The 17,246-nt window shown below is 42.1% G+C and overlaps 1 protein-coding gene across 1 annotated transcript in view; it reads right to left on the bottom strand.

Moving 5' to 3' along the window:
* NEK11 (NIMA related kinase 11) overlaps window positions 1–17,246 on the bottom strand; it is a 99,442-nt gene that overhangs the window by 31,874 nt on the left and 50,322 nt on the right. Inside the window, exons 11-12 of the mRNA XM_063124386.1 lie at window positions 16,669–16,762; window positions 14,565–14,703 (exon numbers count right to left, since the gene is read on the bottom strand). Coding sequence (XP_062980456.1) covers window positions 14,565–14,703; window positions 16,669–16,762 — 233 coding nt within the window. The remainder of the gene's footprint in view (window positions 1–14,564; window positions 14,704–16,668; window positions 16,763–17,246) is intronic.

The following is a 17,246-nucleotide window of genomic DNA, read 5'->3' on the forward strand; positions in this document are numbered from 1 at the left end:
GAAAAGTACTGCTATGGAAATAAATGTTATTTCAGAAGATGTCTATGGTGCTTGGCTATTCAAGATTAAATAGAGATGAATATAGGTTCTACCAATCATTGGTGTCAGATGTTGAGCGCAGTCAATCAGCAAAATGCTTTAGAAAAATTACAGCAGGAGCAGAACGGTCTGCTTTCAGAACCATTAATATAGTTGTTATCAAGGGCATAAGCTTAAAGTCATTCTATTCGTCCTAGAATGACCATAATAGCTGAACATGCACTTCTCAGCAGAATATTCCAGGTCAAGATGAGAAATTCTATAAAGTGTGTATCAAGCAATTTCCATCTCATATGGGTCACTAGAATTATGAGAAACCACAGTTCCATTTCTGCAGCATTGAAGCTTTTCCTGATAGTTTGAATTTCAAGAATAAAATACTCTAGGAGCACAATCCTATGCAAGTTTATACAGAAGTCCCATGTGTTCAATGGGGCTTATTCCCAGGTAACTGTGTCGTGAACTGCAACCCTAGATGTAATTATCCGCTCAACCAGAAAATGGGGTTGAGCCATATGCATAACTGCATTATTTGAAGAGTGCATTAGTCCCACTGAAATCAATGTGAATTAAATTTTCATGACTTCCTCATGATCCAACCCATATTCTTCAGCCAAAAATACATGCTTAACAAGGTTGTGAGGACATCTTTATATCAACATCTTACAGGTTACATTCCCACAACTAGGACATTTTCTATTCCGTGGTGTTCTACATGTAACAGAGGGGGACACATTCAGAAGGCTTGACAGTCATGCTTTCCTTATTCTTTTGCTTTTCCATACTGGTCCATGGAGGTTTCACAGAATTAGCTCATCGGTATGCTATGCACAATTTGTTCATTCATTCCAAAGCATAGTTCGGCTCTAACAAAATTAATGTAACAAACTCCACCTAAGTCTTCTCCTTCAGGTCATTGATGAATTCCTACTTAGTCTAATGTAGGAATCAAGGATAGAGATGAAGAACTTAGAACATAAAAGGTACAAGCTATGTAGGTTTGTTAAAATAAATGTGAGTAATGGCTCGCCCCACCTCACCAATAGCCATGTACTAACCACATATGATTTAATGATCACAACGCTTGTCAGGGTGGAATACAATGTGGGGATGCCACCAAAAATAGAGTTCTTCCCCCTCTCCCGCATAACATACAGAACCACTTACTCCATATCGTGACATCACGTTATGCATTTACCTGCCCCTGTTCCACATTATTGGCTGTTGCTGGTAAGAGCAAGAAAACCATGCAACATGGTATCACCAGTCCATACTCCAGGAAATAAAGCCAGACTGCTCACTTGAGGGAATGGTATTAAAGGCAAAACTGAAGTACTTTGGCCACATAATGAGAAGACAGGACACCCTGGAGAAGAGGCTGATGCTAGGGAAAGTGGAAGGCAAAAGGAAGAGGGGCCGACCAAGGGCAAGATGGATGGATGATATTCTGGAGGTGACAGACTTGACCTTGGGGGAGCTGGGGGTGGCAACGGCCGACAGAAAGCTCTGGCGTGGGCTGGTCCATGAAGTCACGAAGAGTCGGAAGCGACTGAACGAATAAACAACAAACATCACCACCACACAGGCAACTGATCCAACAAGTTATAGAGGAGAACCATGCAAGTACATGATTGCTGAGGAGGCAGTTGCCCTGGCACAGGCAGACAGCTGACACCAACAGAAAGGACCATCCACTCAGCAATTGTGCCCTTTTCCAGTGTCGGCTGTAGCACCCCTCCCCTCCATTGCCAATTCTCAGTGCTGAAAAGCAAGGACTGAAAATGCTCTCCTGCTTCATCTGCCATGCAGCAGCCATCACCAGTTTTGCCTGGCAAACCAACTTGCCATCACCTCTGCATACCTCGTGATTCTACTACTGCAATGCAATCCTGTACATGTCTGCTCAGGAGTTTCTCCCACTGAATCCAATGAGGCTTACTCCCAGATAAACAGTATAGGAGTACAGCCTTAGTCAACTAGTTTCATGGATTCCAGGCAGCCTGGTATTTCAATATCCACCTTACAGAAGAGATGGATTTCCACGTCTGATGGCTTTTATGCTGTGCTTAGGCTTGACTTTAGGTTTGTTTGTTTTTTGCTGGTATTATGTTAATCAATGATATATATGCATTAAGCATGAATATATGCATATAAATATACACGGACACATAATTTTAAAGACTGGAGGTAACACAGTATAATCCCTGGTGGTGTTCCATTTAAGGACTGAAGGCAATGTGTGAGAATTTGTATCTGCCCAGTGTAGGCCTGCATATTTCCGGTCTGACACTAAGCTGAAACTTCTCCCGGCAGAAGTTCACAATAAAACATCGATAAGTGTTATAATTAGCATGGTAAATATAAAAATAATATATGCAACTATTGTAATATATTTGGCTATTTTGGTATTATAATAAACTCAGGGGCTTGTCAGATGTAACGTATTGCAAAATATTTATTAACGTAATGAGTTTTGAATATTATAACCAGTGGAGTATACAACAACAACTGAACGGGAACAGTTTGGGGTACTGGAGCTTACTGTCTGACAAAAGTGAGAAATGAAACACCCTAAAAAACTGAAATCTGGCAGAATTCCTGAAAGTTTATGAAAGGAGACAAGTATATTTATGCAATGCTTAAATTATGGGGGGAAGGCAGGGGCAGTTAAGGATATCCATAAGCCCACCTTCCTGGCTCTCCCCAATTTTAGTGATATCATGCCCCCGCCTGTAGCCTTCTAAAAGCAGCAGGTAAGGGGGCTGTATAACTTGTGGTCTTATGCTACAGTGTTCTGGCAACAGAGGATTCCTGTGACAGAGGTATCATTTTTTGACCTACAATTGCCACACTCTGGAGGCTTTGATTATAGTGCTATAACTAGGAAAGGACAGTCTAGTCCACTCTAGACTGTAGGAACCATAGTAGTTGGCGAAGTAATTGGCTTAGCACTGAATTCCATAGCTGCTAGTCTTATATTTATAAGGGACCTGTGAATGCATGCTCAGTTACACCACACACTCTAGGGCACAGTACAATCCAGCCATAAAGCAAATGTTAACATTTAAACCAAGATCCAGTATATGAAAATTATTAAAGAACCATGAAAAATGGGCTTCTCTTAGCCTGTACCTTCATCTTTGTGCTGGTCAGTATTGTTGAGAAGGTCCATGGATCTAAACCAGTATTGTAATTCCTATGCTTTACAGCATGCAGGAAAACAGGACCGCAACCTTAAAATCACTGGTTCCCCAGTCCCAAGTTAGATATGCCTATTTCCTTTCAAATTTAGATATAGAGATTATTCATAGGCTATCTGTATTTGCCCACACAGTTTCATAAATATATTTTGAATTGTTCCTCTCTTGTTCACTCTGTGTTTTCAGCTGTGAAATTGATATGAATATAAGCCAGCTCACCAAGCAAAATATAAGAGAACGTGGTTTTACATTTTCATCACAAAATCCATTTTGGCGCTGATTAGACATTTTGATGAAAATTGAATGGATAAGATACAGTTTGATGAGTCTAAAAATGAAAATGTTATACATTTATTTCATTCATTTATTTATTCATCTTTACTATCAGAAGAGCACCACATGTAGTGAGTGTAATGCTAATAAATTCCCCTCCATATGCCATACCTTGGTAAGAGAGTCCTATGCCATCGGGAACTCTGCCTTAACAGGGCTCCCCCTTGCGTGGAGTCCTGTAACTGCATTTAGCCAAATGTAGTCACCATGCCCTTGCAGACCTTTCCTGTTAATATGGGGAAGTCGGAAGTGGCCAGAGCACAGGCCTGCCACACTTGCAAATTCTGAACACTCGAAAAGGGCTTATCTCTGTAGCCAATCATGGCACACCAGCAGGAGTATAAAAAAACCAGACAGGGAACATTGATCTCCTATATCAAGGTGTGTGAACTGGAATTATATGACCTCCCTCGCCATATCTTAGACCGAGCATCCAAGTGGGAACTTTATGCAAAGTGCTCTTTTGATAGGGGACTACCCTTCACTAAACAGCAAACAGCTCACAATAAAGCTGGAAAAGCATATTACTAACACTTATGTCCTCAGAACCCTGATCATTTCTCTTCCTCGGAACTCTAGATACAAATACCCAACAGAAATCCCCATTACACTCCCACAACCGATGCTGCAAGGAAAAGCCCTCCAATCACAAGCAAGCAAATGATGGCACTTGCACTTACACCCCGCACAGACACATAAGAAAGAAGATGGGTGTGTTGGACACTCAAGCAGCCATAGGCACAGAGTGTCTCCGACTCAAATGGTCTGCCATATAGGGAAACTGTACTGGCTTAACAACACCCCCTTACTCAATAGGTGGAAGCAGCAACCCTTATGCACAGTGCAGAAAAGGGGGCTTTTTTGGGCACAAATCACATACTCAAGTAAGCTCCCACCATGAACTCATAAATCTAATGGGGTGCACAGACACTTTTGGTAGAGAACACCAAGACTTCTTTTCGAGAGCTGGCCAAACACTCATGACTTATTTTGTTTTTAGGAACAGAGCCAGGATGCATGAAGCAGATCAACGAGTCCAACACGCTGTCTTCTTATAAGTAATCCAGGGAGTCCACCAACGGATGAAGAGGAAAAGATGTTCTTCACCATCACTCCCTTGCCATGCCAACAATTAGCAAGGCCTCTTGCAGTAGCAATGACTAATAGAAAAACAGCTGTCCCTTGGTGGGGTTGCCACCTTTTTGTTCTAGTGACGCTCTTATGTTCCTGAAAACTGCTTGATGGATGGTTATAGAACAGGTTGCACCCAGGGCCAACAGGGAGATGCATGGATGGGGAAAACTGCATCTCTTACTCTGTTGTCATGCAGCTTTCAAAAGGCTAGAAGAAATAGTGTCAGCTACCTTTTTCTGTGTGGCCACTTGATGGAAAAATTATATGTCCCAGGGCTCGTCCACAGGGGCGCTTTGCACCTGGATTGCTTCGGAGTGGCGGCAGGTGATCTACATGACACAGCCGCCTCTTCGATGCAATCCAGGGGCAAAGCCCCGAAGCTCTGCTCTAAAAAAGTCAGGGAATTACCCCAACTTTTTAGCTTGGAGCAAGACTCCGCACCTCTGCGGAGCCTTGTTAAGAAACAAAAGAAAAGAAATAAAGGGGTGTGTGGAAATACCAGTAGGGAGGGAGCATCCCGTTCCTACCCCCTTGTTTCCCCCACTTTAGCTGTAAATGCAATTCTTCGCATTTACAGCTTTTAAAACAAACAAACAAATAAACAAACAAACAAGCAACCACATCCAAGCAGGATCTACAATTCTGTTTTATAATGGTTTATAACAGTAGTGACAATTGTTTAGGCCCAGGACACACTGCATATACAATTTTCAAAACGTTTTCAAAGTGTTACATCCTGCTTGGTGTAGATCTGGCCCCAGTCCCACTTTTTAAAAAACAAATCTACCCTTCGAAGAGGGGGGCACCAACGGTCCCAGGCACCCCTGGACAGGTGGCGTTGGTGCCCACGTGGGCGGGCACAGTGGCAGCAGCGGCGGGAAAGTCCGTGACTGTGCTCCTTCTGATGTAGATGGTCAGAAGGAGCGTCAATGCAACTGCGCCCCAGCTCAAGCCACCGGGCACAGCATTAGCGACATCGTGAAGATGAAGGCCCAGCCTCCATGAAGAAGCAGCCTTTGCATTTTGCTCACCAGCTAATTTTAGGGATGCACCAGAAAGCATCATATTTTGAGCCACGAATTGATAAATGTAGCTATTTAGAACGAGGGAATCTTCTAGCAGTGTTTGGCTTGGAAATACATAACATGCAGGGGCCCATATCTTGGACTCCCCTTAGTAAATAGCTACTCGCTAATGAACAGCAAAAGTATTCAAAAGAGACCTGTTTCAGCCATTCTCAGAATCAATTCCATCTATGTCTTCCCCCACCTTCCCTGAGTTTGGTGGCCATTGCTGAAAGGAATCCAGTCACCCTTTGTTGCAACTAACTTTAAAACTATATTCTCTCATGCTAGAGTTTTATCAACACACCTGTGAGTGAATTGGTCAAGATGCTTCCTGTGAACTAAAAGCCCATTTTGCTCTCTCTTCAAGCAAGTTTTGAACTCTTTGCTGAGCCGGGACACCGGCTTTGTGTAAAATACGTGCACGAAGCTACTGAACTGAATAGAAAGAAATGACAGCACGTCAAGGTGAGCTGGCAGTCACAAAGCACTCTTGCTTAGCAATAGATAGCTGAACAGTTGGATTCTGCAGTCATGCTTTGCCTTGGTTTCAGTCTCAGGGGCCTCATCTTGTTCAGCAGTTCTCTTCGTTTGTATGTGAAAAGAATAAATCTCCATAATTCGTCTGGAGGAATGAAATCATCCACAGCTAATATAAATTTACTCTCATTTTTAAAATATTCAGATTTTTCTATTAGCATATATTAGTCTACATGCATAACAAATTATTTCTTCAGCATTGGGCTGAGGGGCAGGAAAGGTAACACTTTGCAGGATTGCTATCTGTGCTTCCTGACATACTGTCCTTTTATGCTTTTGCTCCCAACTTTTGAACTTCCTGAGAAAAAAGGAAGCCTGACTTAGGAGGGATGGACAATAAAGGAAAACCTAGGTTTGCCACCAAAATGGTATGCGAGATCAAGATCTAGGAATATGTGAAAAATATGACAACTTTTATTCTTTCTAGGGAGGGAAAGTCTATTTGGTAAGAAAATAATGATTTCACGGGACAAGAAGAAGGCTATAATTGACTACAGGCTATATACTAGCTAGATTGCATCTCTCATTTCCAGGCCGCTGTCTATATGTGGCCAAAGCCCCACATTGGCAGAAAATCTGCACTGTGCCAGTTATATGACACAGCCACAGATCTGCAGCCACCGTGGAGGCTTTCGCTTTGAAAAAGTTGTGGGACTTCCCCCAACTTTTTCGGTGGGAGCGAAGTCAGTACGGCTTTTCTGCTGACTGACCTCGCTTTGGTGCTGATTTGCAGGGCAGTCCTGGTGGAAACGAGGAAGAGGGCAGGGGGTGACTCCGGCATCCGGATGACCACCGGAAACTCTGCGCTCCTTCCTTGGCATCGGGATTACTTGACACCACCCTGGGCAAAGGAAACTGCGGGGTTTGGGGGGAAGGCAGTATCAACTCAGCGCTGTGAAGACAGCCCCCAGGTGCTGGGGACAAACTGCAGGGGTATTTATATCCAGCATCTTTCTCTCCAATTTGAGAAGCAGAATGCAAGATTAGATTGATCTTGGAATGTTAGGCAATTCTCATGTTTTTATTTACTAGCATATATTTTTTCTGCTCGTGTCTCAAGTGTCCATGATTGCAATATGGCATTTAGGTAGTGATGGATTAAAGAACAGCCAAAGGCTGCAACACTGTGTGACAAGGGAAGGCTGAATGCCATAAATAATCAGAGTTCCTATCATCCATAAATCACAAGACGTCCCAATCACAATTATTTCTATCTCATATAGATTTAATTTTAATCACTCTTTCTGAATCCAGTCTTCAACAATGGCTGTCCCAAATCATTACTGATACCACAGGACACAGGTCAAATGAAAAGAAGAGGTAATGAAAGATATCTTCACACTACCTTAGATTTCAGACCTATGAACTCTTACTTGGGAGTAAGTTCTACTGAAATCAATGGGACTTACGTTTGAGTAGATATGCAGAGGATTGTGTTGTTAGTGATTTAAATATAACACATGAAATCTGCTAGATCAATGGCCAAAGGACAGCTTTGTTCAGTTCACTGTAATAAAAATTGCCCAATGTTGAAGTTTGTTTCAAACTGGTACGATGTACTAACTACAAAGTAACTTGAAGCTGGTTCAAACATCACGGCTCAAATGGGACGCACCTCCTGATGGGCATCCAAATGGAGGCATCACCCGCATATACCATGGCCTTTCAATGGAACGCATATCTCCATCCACATTCTGAGCATGAATGTCCACATTTGCACCCCACTGAAAACAATGCCCCGTAGACAGAAAGCATCCATAGTTAGATGATCATTTTGATGCACATCCAATTTAAGCATGATTACTGATCGATAGAGAGATGGAAGTCTGCTTCTGCTCCTCACCAACCTCCTTGTTGGGATTGTTAGGGAAATTCCCCTAACCTGATAGGGAAGGGACGATTTCACAACCAGTCCAGACACAGCGACTTTTATTACTGTGCGCACAGCAGAAAAGCCCAAAACGATGGCAAAAATCTCTCCTCCCCATCATCTACATCAGCCTACATTTATACTCATCAAGTTAATCTGATGAAGTCATACTCTTTCCCTCCTCCCTCCCATGATTGATCACAAGTCCCATACATGTTCTATAATCAGAAACCCATTCTTACATAAACAATACTATATTTTGGCAGCCTATGACGGGTACAAAACGTTGCATTCTGATAAGCACTTCAAGGAGAGATAGGGATTTCAGAGTACGCTCTGACCTAAAAGAAACGCCTAGTCAGAGGGCTTCAGATGGTTTAGATGCCTCTATGTCTGGGGAATATGGATGCTTGCTCAAGGCCTTCTTTCTCTGATATTTTGCTATCGGGTGTGGGGCAAAGTGTTTAGGGCAAACTTGAGCCTCAAGTGAAGACTGGAAACTTTATTATTTTTCATGAGGAGGCACAAAGGTGGGGGCCAGGGACAGAAGTGTGCATGCTTTTGTACTTTTATTCACATTGGAGTAAGGGGCTGCAGGTGGGCTTTTTAGATTTCTTTATCAGGATTATGGCACATGCTTTGCTACACTGCATGGGGGCGGGGGGTTCATTCACTGAAGTATTGGCTTGATTGGCAATGGGGCCAATGTGTTCCCTCTCTCCTTCCCAAATAATTTTGCACCAGCTTGGTCTTTGAAAAATTGTTACAAAAGAAGGTGCTTTTCACGGGGGTGTTATGCTTGTGAAAGCCCACCCTGCTTTTTGAGTTCAGCTCTACTTTCTATTCCTTCAGCATAACCCACAAGTAAGTTTTGCAGTGCCATTTTAAATCTCCTTATTTCAAAGAAAAAAATATGAATGTCATCATTATAATTTGAAAATGAACGGTAATAAACACTTAGAAGTCATGGATTTGTTGAAAACTACCCAGTTCACTTTGGTATGACAATGGCTTGAAGCACGGACACAGTGACCCGGATTGCACAATAACTGTGGCTTAAACGATGTGATAACAGGACTGACACAGTGCTCTGAGCCACCCATTCATCCTCTATAGATCTATCTAGCACAGAACACCCTAACATCTGAATATCTGAGCAGGAAATTTAAAGACCTTGGTTTATAGCTCACTTGAGTGTGCAGCTCAACTTTCAAATACACCATTAAAGGGAGGGAAGGGTAATGAAAGAAACCTGTTAGGCCTGTACATGATCATTTGATAAAAAGATTAGGAAGAACAACCAATTCCGCCCCCATCCACCCGGGTGACTGCTGCTTTTATTCCACTCTTACAGGCTCCTTCACTGATAGCCTACCCACTCACATAGTCCATTCTATTTTTTTTCTTTTGGTCCCTGATTTTCAAATAATGTCTCTGCTGCCAGGACATACTTTCCAGAATGTGTCTTCCTATCACACAGATTTTCTCCCCTGATACTGTGAAAGAGCAAGTCGATGATGCTTGGCTTAAATGTCACACAAAATTGTCTCCCATTTAAACCTAGTGAATCCAGCAGATTGTATAGCCCTCAATTTACCATTCAGGACATATGCTTTAAATGCATACATTTGTGTGTGTGTGTGTGTGTGTGTGTGTGTGTGTGTGTGTGTGTGTAGATAGATGATAGATAGATAGATAGATAGATAGATATAGATTGATTAGCGGGAGACACATGGAAACAAATAGAGAATATACTGCGAGTTCTTGATACACTGCTTTCCCTAGTCAAGTATGACATACATTATTTTGACTGAAATTTGATTGCTCATATAAGTTCAATGCCTTTGCAAACGAGCAGAGGAAATCCTGTACCGTCAGTTAACTAAGGCCTTAGCTAGACTTAAGGTTTATCCCGGGGTCGTCCCTGCCTGCTCCTGGGATATCCTGTGTGTCATTTACATGAACAGGGATGACCCCGGGACGATCCCGGGATAAACCTTAGGTCTAGCTAAGGCCAAAGTGTTCCCAACTGCTCTGGAAATGAGAACCAACTACTTTCAGCTATGTAATATAATATAAGATTATAATATAATATACGTAATAATTTTAGCTACCCTTGGTTTCTGTCCCATTCCATTCCAAAGTCTCAGAGCATTTGAGCATAAAATAGCATTTAAAAAAAATGAGATGCTACAAAATAAAATATAGAAATGCTAGTGAAATCCAGTGAATTCAAAGATGATTCGACTTGCTTTCAGTATTCCTATGACACAGACCTCATAAAATCTCTACTCGTGAGTTGTTACTTTCTGTTCTTCTGAAGAACAGCAGGAATATAGTAAAGGCTTCTGTGGTCACACACGGCTTTCCAATGATATCGATCACTTATTGGCTGCAAAACAATGTGCTTGGCCTCTGCTCCTTTAACCTAGGAAGCATCACCTTTCAGTCACCACTTACTTTTCAAAACTAAGATGGAAAGTGGGGGGGGAAACCTCACCTTCCGCACGAGACCATTCCATCTGCCTGCAGTCAAGGGAGCAGTGAGAGAGCAAATCTCTCTACACTGGCCTGGCTCGGGAACAAAATGGCATTTAGCTCTTCTCTTGCCAGATCTGTCTTCGTTAGTAACCATTACAACATCAGTTTCAATGGGATCAACTGCCATTTTGCTATTCCTCTCCTGGAACTGTCTCCATTGTTTTATTGTTATTAATTTATTTGCTCCTCTGGCCGGTGGCGCAGGCCAGCAGCCTTCCCCTCGCTTCTGCAGTTTCAACGCAACAAAATGTAACCTCATCTAAGAGCTAGTATTTAATTTGCTTCTTTCTTTCCCCCCTCCCTTTCTTCCCCATCTCTTTTCTCTTTTTTATTGTGTCTATTAGATTGTGACTCTGAAGGCATCGACCCGCCCATTCTACACTTTGTACACTGCAAATGCTTAATAAGTAAGTAACCCTGAATATTCACACCGCTTTGTTGAAGCACTAACATTTGGATTGTGTGAGCAATTGCTGGCTCTCCAATAAGGCTCACCCAGAGGGCAGCTTCCTGATCATCCAGTTCATCACTGTATCATAAGACAGGGAGCATGAGAGGAGCCCCAGGGAGAGGCAGGTGCCTTTTCCATTGGAACCTGAAGTGACAGCAGCAGGTAAGCCAAGCCAATGACAGCAGCCTAATCTACACCAAGCAGGATATTGCGCTATGAAAGCGGTATGAAAGCGGTATATAAAAGGCAGGAGCCACACCAAGCAGGATATAGCGGTATGAAAGCAGTATGAAAGCGATATATGGTATGTGTCAATGGGCCCCAACAGTTGCCAGTGCACATCAATACCGCTATAAAGCAGTAGTGTGGCTCCTGCCTTTGATATACCGCTTTCATACCGCATTCATAGCGCAATATCCTGCTTGGTGTAGATTAGACCATCATCTACCCTGGTTTGTGACAGCAGCACTGACTGGCAGGAACCTGAATAAACTGAAGCAACCCCCAGGTCTGGACTGCGGCACCTGCAGACTGAAAAAAGGGTGTCTGATCCCCATGTAGATGAGTCCTAATGCTGCTACTTCTCATACATTTCCTTAGTAAGTCTAACTGTCATTTGATGAAACATTTTATTTCTAGATAAACTAAGGGCTTTGCTGGACCAAGGGTTAGCCCGGGCTGATACCCGGGATCGCCCCTGTGTGTCCAGATGATGCACAGGGGATCCCGGGTTTAGGCAGGGGTCAACCCTCCCTTGCCCCGGGGTAATGGGCTCCACTTGTAGCCCGGTATTTCTGCAGTCCTGAGCTGAGCCTAGGACCGCGGAAGGTCTAGCCCGTTCCGCGGCTTATCCCGGCTACGCAGCTTACTTGCGTGTAGCCAGGAGAAGCTGTACACGGAGCAGGGGGAGAGATCGCAGCCGGGGGGGGGGGAGATCACGGCCGGGGGAGATTGGGTCCAGGGGGGAGATCAGGGGCAGGGGGGGAATGGGGAAACCTTTTTTTTAAAAAAAAAAACACCTTACCTTTGGCGCTCCTGCACTCCTGCACACCCGATCTTTAAAAATTAAAATAAATGGCAGACGCGATGGGGCTTTTCTTTAGCTTGTCATGTTCGACATGTGGATTAGAGCGACAGCCCACGCTAACTGCAGCAGGGGCTCGCCCCTCCTCCCGACCGGACTTTCAGGTAGGTCTAGCAAAGGCCTAGGTAGTAAAATCTTGTTAACATCCCGAGTGTTATTCTATGCAAGGGATTTACTGGATCCACAACCGTTGGAAATGTAAACACCCAGTCTTTCAAAATTCCTTTCCTAGATACAAAGCAGCGCTGCTTATTGTGCCATCAGTAAGAAATAGAACATGGTTGCCAAAGTAAACGCCTAAACCCAACAGCTTTCTATCTTGAGTGGTAGATATTCTTTTGCTATTCATTTGCTCTCCTAACTATATTGCAGCTTTCTCTTGAACAGCTGCTTGGTTTCTTGAGATACAGATGTTCAGCTTTTCAGGAGTTGAAGGCTAATGCCTCTCATGTGGATCCAAGTAATACGGTTTCAAAGTAAAGGGATTAATTCTGTTTGTTGTTCAGTTATATTCTGCAGATGATAGGTGGCTTATATTAAAATATCAATAAAAGCTTAACCAAGCTATTAAATGCACACAATATTAAAATCACAGTTAATCAGCTCAAAACGAACTAAAGCAAGCAATAAAATCCATGGTACAAAAAAACCCAAAAAAAACCCACCATGTAATCACCCAATTGAACAATCTGAATTTTATGTACTCATCCTAATTCTTAAAATCCTGCTCAAATAATAAAATGGAACATTTCAACACATTTAATTTGAACTGTTACTGCTTTATCAAAGCTCACACATGTAACAGCTTTCTCCTGCTTCACTGATGATTAGGGTATAACTAGGAGTATATCCTGGACTAAGCCGTGCAAAGTGTTTCACACATTAAGAATTTGGTGCTAACATCTTGGTTTCGCCCAATGGCGTTGTTACTCAATGACCCTGTTCAGACGACACACACTAAATTACAGTGGTTAAGCATTTTGAGCTAAACATTATGGCTTAGCGTGTTGTGCGAACCATGGTTTAGCATGTTGTGTGAACCATTCCTAAACATGGTGGCTACATAACCACAGTTTAAACACACTCACTAACCATTTGCTGCAAAAAGATTAGCGGCCTAACCTTGGTTTAGCATGTTGTCTGAACAGGGTCATTTTGAGGAACAGTTCTGGCATATATTAGATATATCACACACTGATTTAACTTTCATAAACTGCATTACCACATAGCCATGTTAACCATGGTTTGTTGCTTTAGCCGTGAACTGTTTTGCAAATGAACAAACAAACCTCAGCTTGTTTTCTTTATTTCTGGTTTATTTTTCTCCCACCCATTTTGCCAGCCTTCAGAACAGTTTCATTTTCAGGCTGCTCTTGTTGAGCTCCTCTGTTTCAGAGTGGACAGCAATGCAATCAAACTGGATATTAGTCAGGGCTCTGGTTCAGACATCACAATAAGGCATGGTTTAAACAAGCCAGAATCTGTAAATCAACAACAAACCATTGCTATATTTTGTGGTTTGTTGTTGGTTAAGAGGCCATGGTTTGTTTGCAGAGATGGGTTCAACAAGAAGCCAGGTTTCAACAAACCATGCCATGGCTTAGTGTTATGTGTGAATCAGGTCATTGCCTGAGTTCTCTCTGAACAGTTGAAACCTGAGAACCTATTTGTGTCTTATTGACCTTTGACATACCCATTTCTTTAGGGCTTCTCTACACCAGGCTTTTATCTCACAACCTGATAAGGGCTTCTACTTAATCTTTGCGAGATTAAGATCAGCTCCATTCCACATGTTTACACATGCTTTTTTTCTGGGGGTTTCCTTTCGCTGCCGTTTTTTTCATTATACAGCAACTAGATGGAGCTGTGATATTGCGAGATTGTGTAAATTCACTACGCTTTGGAGCTCTTCAAAGCACAATTAAATTTTATTATTGCATTTTCCCTGTTAAGAAAAATGCTGCGATAAAGGTTATAAAGCAGGGAGAGGTCTTGGACATTGATGACCTCATGTAAAGGACCTGCAAACTTCCATGAGCGACCAATCACAAGCACACAATAAAAGCACCTTGCAGAGAAGTTCTCAGACATTAAACATCATGCTAAATACAGTAAATACAAAAATAGCAAATGCAAAGATAATATGTATTGTACAGAGCAAATACATATGGACTGGTAGTCACCTTAAAAATCACGTTTCATTTTTCCTAATAACATAAAAGACATTTTTTTTCTGACAGAATTTCCTTGTGTCTCATTAGGTTTTAACTAAAGAGAGAACTAATGGAGCGTAGACTTTCAAACTTACCATGCTCCACTGGATCTGACATACATAGTCTCCCTGCTATATCACTGTCACTTTGATCATTGCATCCTATGGATAGATAGTCCAATGTAGTGACTGGTTGAGACTTAATCAGATGCTCTGCAGTCTGTTGATTGGATTCCTTATTTGAAACAATAAAGACAAGCAGTTATTCAGAATAGTCTCAGTGTAACAGATATTCTGATTTGGACAACAACTGGAATTTTCTACAATTGTTTTGATAAGAACTGTTACCTGATTTTAAAACACACATTAAATCATAATGCATTGTGGGGAGCAAACCAGTGAAATTGGCAAGAACATTAAATTAATAAAAAAACAACTTCGGTGCTTCCATGTTCAGCAAGAAATGAATTAGTATAGTTTCCCTTGGAATCTCCTTAAGTAGAAATGAACATTTCTATAGGGAGAAACACACTGGGGCTTTTCACACAACATGAGGCTGTGGTGCATGTGGCTACCATTTTGAATATGTAATCCCTGCTGAAGGGTTGTCATCTCGTGTGAACCAAGAGAGTGTGTTATGCAAAGGTTAAACAACCCTTGCATAACCCATGGTCTGTTTTACCCTTGTTTAATGCTCGCATAATCAATGCTCACCAGATTTGCACAACACAACAACCAGGGGCTGGATTTGCAAACTGGCAAACGCCTGCAGCTTGTCATGGATTAAATAACCATTGACGACCAACGGCGCGTCACTGAACCCAGTCAATGTGGTTAAAAACTTATTTGGAAAATTTAAGTACTCTTGTTAACAAATGAATAGAGGAAGTCATATTCTCCAGAGATACTCAAATTGGGTTGTTTTTCAGAACCTACCAGTGCAGTGCTTCAGGGACAACTTTGAATGAACATTGATTTTAATATTCAAATTTTCAATCGCATTAATTAACAACTTATCACTTTTCAACTCCCTATCTTATATGATAGTCCAAAGAAATTTATCATTAAGATATAAACTGGGTGTCAATTTACACCCAGTTCTTGGCCCATAATCTACATACAATTAGGAAAATTTAAGCAAGGATTACCATATTTACAAAGCCACTACCCTCAGGATAGTCTGAGACAGGGGGGAAATCGTGTTTCCTTACTGTCGCCCCCCCTCACTTCTGTCCCACAATACTTCCTCTTCCTCCACACAGGGGAAGAAAGAGGAAGCAAACAATGACCACATGGACCATTCAGTGGGCGTTTTTATTGCACCACTTTTCCTGCGCACAGCAGGAAATGGCGGCACATTTTGGGGTGTTTTTTTAAAAAATGGATTTAAAGGGGTCTATTTTGTTATGGAAAGAAGGCAAGAAGGAGAGGAAGACGCATGAGAGGCAGACGTTGTCGTTAAAAGGACCCATGAACATCCGTAAGTGGGGAGTAACGAGCATGCAATAAAACACTTGTCTGACGACCCTCTGACTCTGTGAACAAGGACAAGGAAGAACTTCAGTTAACACAGAACCAATATTCTGCTATGCAAGAGAAAGCAGAAAAGGTTTATCCCTTCATATGCCGACCTCAGAATCACAAGGTGGACTGGAGAGGAATGCAAAAATCTCTCTGCATATAGCAAGAAAACTTCATGAGTAACTTCATCATATTTCTGACTGTAGTTCTTGTAGTGCAATGTGAGGTTTACACTGCAACAGCTGTAGCGGCATTCAGAGACATTTCATAGACATTTTAAAGAAACACAAAGTACTCTGGTTTTTGTGAACTCACATCATGTCTAGAAAGAAAAAGTGGACTAGGTACAAAGCAGGCAGTGGACATGAACACAGCCCAAAAAGAGCACAAAAATGACTTGCTCTATTTACATATGATACTGGCAGCAGTCTGCAATTAATGCATGCTTTCTGTCCACCCTTCTTCTGTTGGGGATAGTTTTACATTTGAGGGGCTACATTGATTGGAGTTCTACTCCAATCTCCAGACTCCCCACTGGAGATTGGACCACTAGATATACTATAATGCTGCAGATCATAGAGACCTAAGGATAACTACTGAGAGCAGAGAGAGGAGATACGTTAAAGGCTGGTTGCCTGGTTTTTAGAAAAAATACACAAAGGGTAGAATCTGTCCTTACATGAAGCACATCTATCTTCAGTTCGTGAAAGTTACGGGATCTCAGTTCTTGCATTCTTTTGAGATTTTCGCGATATTTTTCTTCGGCCAACTGTCTGAAAAGAAAGACGGTACTAGTATTCAGTTACAAATGGTAAGTAGAGTATGACATTTCAAGGGACATCCTTTAGCATTTGTTATGAAAGCAATGAAATTACAATTGCTATGAGAAATAAATGTGAAAACTTCACACTTATAAGCTTGCATTTACAAGCGTAAGACTTGTTACTTTGACACTTCAGTAAAACCTCCACAACCTGATTGCTTTCATACACTTAAGATGTCACTGCTAAATTAAGATACATTCTTGGTTTGGCATGACAACCCGAAGTTACTAAACAGTGAAAAGCCTCTCATGCAGGTTGGGAGAACCTCCTGAATGGAGTGAGCTGTGTTGCAGGGGGCTGCTGGGGGATGAGAGATTGTCCCAAACTGAGCAGAGACAACTTCTATAAGTGGAGAGGCTTTGAGGGAGTGTTTAGGGGTGGGTGGGAATCCTCTTCTATTAAGATCATTCTGCAAACTGTTCTTAGGATCCAA

The sequence above is a fragment of the Elgaria multicarinata genome, chromosome 1, assembly GCF_023053635.1.
Source record: "Elgaria multicarinata webbii isolate HBS135686 ecotype San Diego chromosome 1, rElgMul1.1.pri, whole genome shotgun sequence".
Taxonomy (NCBI): domain Eukaryota; kingdom Metazoa; phylum Chordata; class Lepidosauria; order Squamata; family Anguidae; genus Elgaria; species Elgaria multicarinata.